Source organism: Galeopterus variegatus, unplaced genomic scaffold (assembly GCF_000696425.1).
Source record: "Galeopterus variegatus unplaced genomic scaffold, G_variegatus-3.0.2 Scaffold1314, whole genome shotgun sequence".
NCBI classification, from domain to species: Eukaryota; Metazoa; Chordata; class Mammalia; order Dermoptera; family Cynocephalidae; genus Galeopterus; species Galeopterus variegatus.
The window spans coordinates 355227-357549 of record NW_007727425.1 but is presented as its reverse complement, the minus strand read 5'-3'; the positions used below and the strand labels follow the sequence as shown (position 1 = coordinate 357549).

General features: G+C 33.1%; 1 protein-coding gene across 1 annotated transcript; it reads left to right on the top strand.

Moving 5' to 3' along the window:
• The first annotated feature begins 480 nt into the window (after positions 1-480).
• On the top strand, positions 481-741 carry LOC103593289 (small nuclear ribonucleoprotein F-like). Its single transcript, XM_008576247.1, has one exon. It carries the CDS (start codon positions 481-483, stop codon positions 739-741), a length of 261 nt encoding a protein of 86 aa, XP_008574469.1.
• Positions 742-2323: the final 1582 nt, after the last annotated feature.

Sequence of the window (2323 nt, the reverse complement as noted above, 5' to 3'; positions counted from 1 at the left end):
TCTGAAAAGTCACTAAACAAACAACAATTGTAACAAGCAGCAGCAACAACAAACTACAGGTAAGGGAGGAAATTAGATTTCTAGAAATACCACATTGTGATACTCCAAATTTCTACTTTTCAATGTAAAAAAATGAGGCATGCAAAGAAACAAGAAAGTATAGCCCATACACAGAAAGGGGGGGGGGGAAGGAATTCACAGAAACTGTCCCAAGGAAGTCTAGATATAGGACTTGCTATACAAAGACCTTAAATCGGCTACTTTAAGTATGTACAAAGAGCTAAGGACTCCATATCTAAAGAAATAAAGGAAATCATGAGAATGATGTCCCAACCAAGAGAGGATATCGATAAACAGATGGAAATTATTATTTTTTTAAATAGTAGTTCTAATCGGGACCTGCTGTAGCTGCTGCAGTCGCCAGGGACAGGTGGCAGCTGGGTCGGCAGCAAGTAGCCTGCAGAAGTGCCCATAGTCACAATGAGTTTACCCCTCAATCCCAAACCTTTCCTCAGCGGATTAACGGGAAAGCCAGTGGTGGTGAAACTTAAGTGGAGGATGGAGTACAAGGGCTTCCTGGTATCTGCAGATGGCTCTATGAACATGCAGCTTGAAAATACAGAAGAATACATAGATGGAGCATTGTCTGGACATCTGGGTGAAGTTTTAATATGGTGTGATAATGTCCTTTATATCAGAGGTGTTGAAGAAAAGGAAGAAGATGGGGAAATGAGAGAATAGCATCTTTTGTGGGGGATTTATATATATATATATATATATATATATACATATACATATATTTTATATCTAGGCAATAAAGATTTGTTTTGTTTTTTCAACTTGACTTGTTGACTATTCATATGCAGCTATTTACTTGCAAAACTCAAATGTTGAAACAATTGAAGGATTATTCACAGAACTGATGCTTTAAAAACCACCCCTTTATTTAAGTTGGTTTTCTTTTATAGGCCCAATACTTTTTTTTTCTGTAAGAGATAATTATTTCTATGCTTTGGAAATTTCTATGAAGGTGAATTTCAACCCTTTTCTTGTGATTATATATTAACGGAGACCTTTCAAAACCAATTTTTTAAAGTTATTTTTGAGCCACTTTTAACATGTATAAAGTTAAATGTTTTCTTAGGATTAATATATACTATATTATTATACTTAGTAGTCAATAAATTACAGTTAATTCTTTACCATTATAAGCTAAATGCACATATTGTAGCTAAAATTGAAACATCACCAGAAAATTAAAATAATCGTGGAGATAAGACACAACAGAAATTGCGAATTGATATTTAGGCTGAAAGAATATGGCTTGTTCACTTAAGGGAATAAAGTTTTCTATCAGAACTTAATGTGAAATAAAAACCAGTCTCACAGTTATGTTCTGAGACCATAATCTAGAGATTTTCACCTAAGTTTTAAACCCCTCGAAACCTTTCAGATATTTTAGAGTCATATATTGTTAAAATGTATATTCCATAGTGATAAGAGTATGCTGTGAACTTCCCAATAGACTGGTTGAGAAAATATATCATTTAAATTCATATGTTGTCAGAAGAATGGCCATTATTAAACTTTAATGGTCATTCACCATATAGTTATATCAATAAAACTATCTTTGGAATGTGTGTCTCCAACTGGAACAGCTCAAAGTATACATATAGATGTTAAGCTGTACAGAAAAATACTTATGATATGAACAAAAAAAGGCTTCAACAAAAAAAATAGTAGTTCTAGAGATGAAAAGAACAATAAATAAAAAATAAAATGGAAATTTTACTGGAGAGGCTCAACAGACTTTATCAGGCAGAAGAAAGAATCAGTGAATTTGAAAACATATTATTTGAGATTATCTAGTCTGAGGAACAGAAAGAAAGATGAAAGAAGAAAATGAACAGCACCCGAGGAACCAGTGAGACGAAAATTAAGCATACAAACATATGTATTATGGAAGTCTCAGAGGGAGAAGAGAGATAGAAAGGGGTAGCAAGATTATTTGAAGAAATTATGGCCAAAAACTTCACAAACTTGAGGAAATACATGAATCTATAAATCCAAGAAGCTCAACTAATTCCAGTAGGATAAATCAAAGAAATCTGTACATACAGTAATCAAACTGTTACAAATCAAAGACAAAGAGAGAATCTTGAAAGCAGCAATAGAAAAATAACTTATCATGTACAAGGGATCCTCACAGATTTCTCATCAGAAATCTTGCAGACAAGAAATCAGTGCAATGATATATTTAACATGCTGAAAGAAAAAAGCTGTCAATCAAGAATACTATATCCAGCAAAACTCTCCTTCAAAA

What these genes read in the sequence shown, in the direction of transcription:
- LOC103593289 (XM_008576247.1), top strand. Translation starts at nt 481, where the DNA reads ATGAGTTTACCCCTCAATCCCAAACCTTTCCTCAGCGGATTAACGGGA.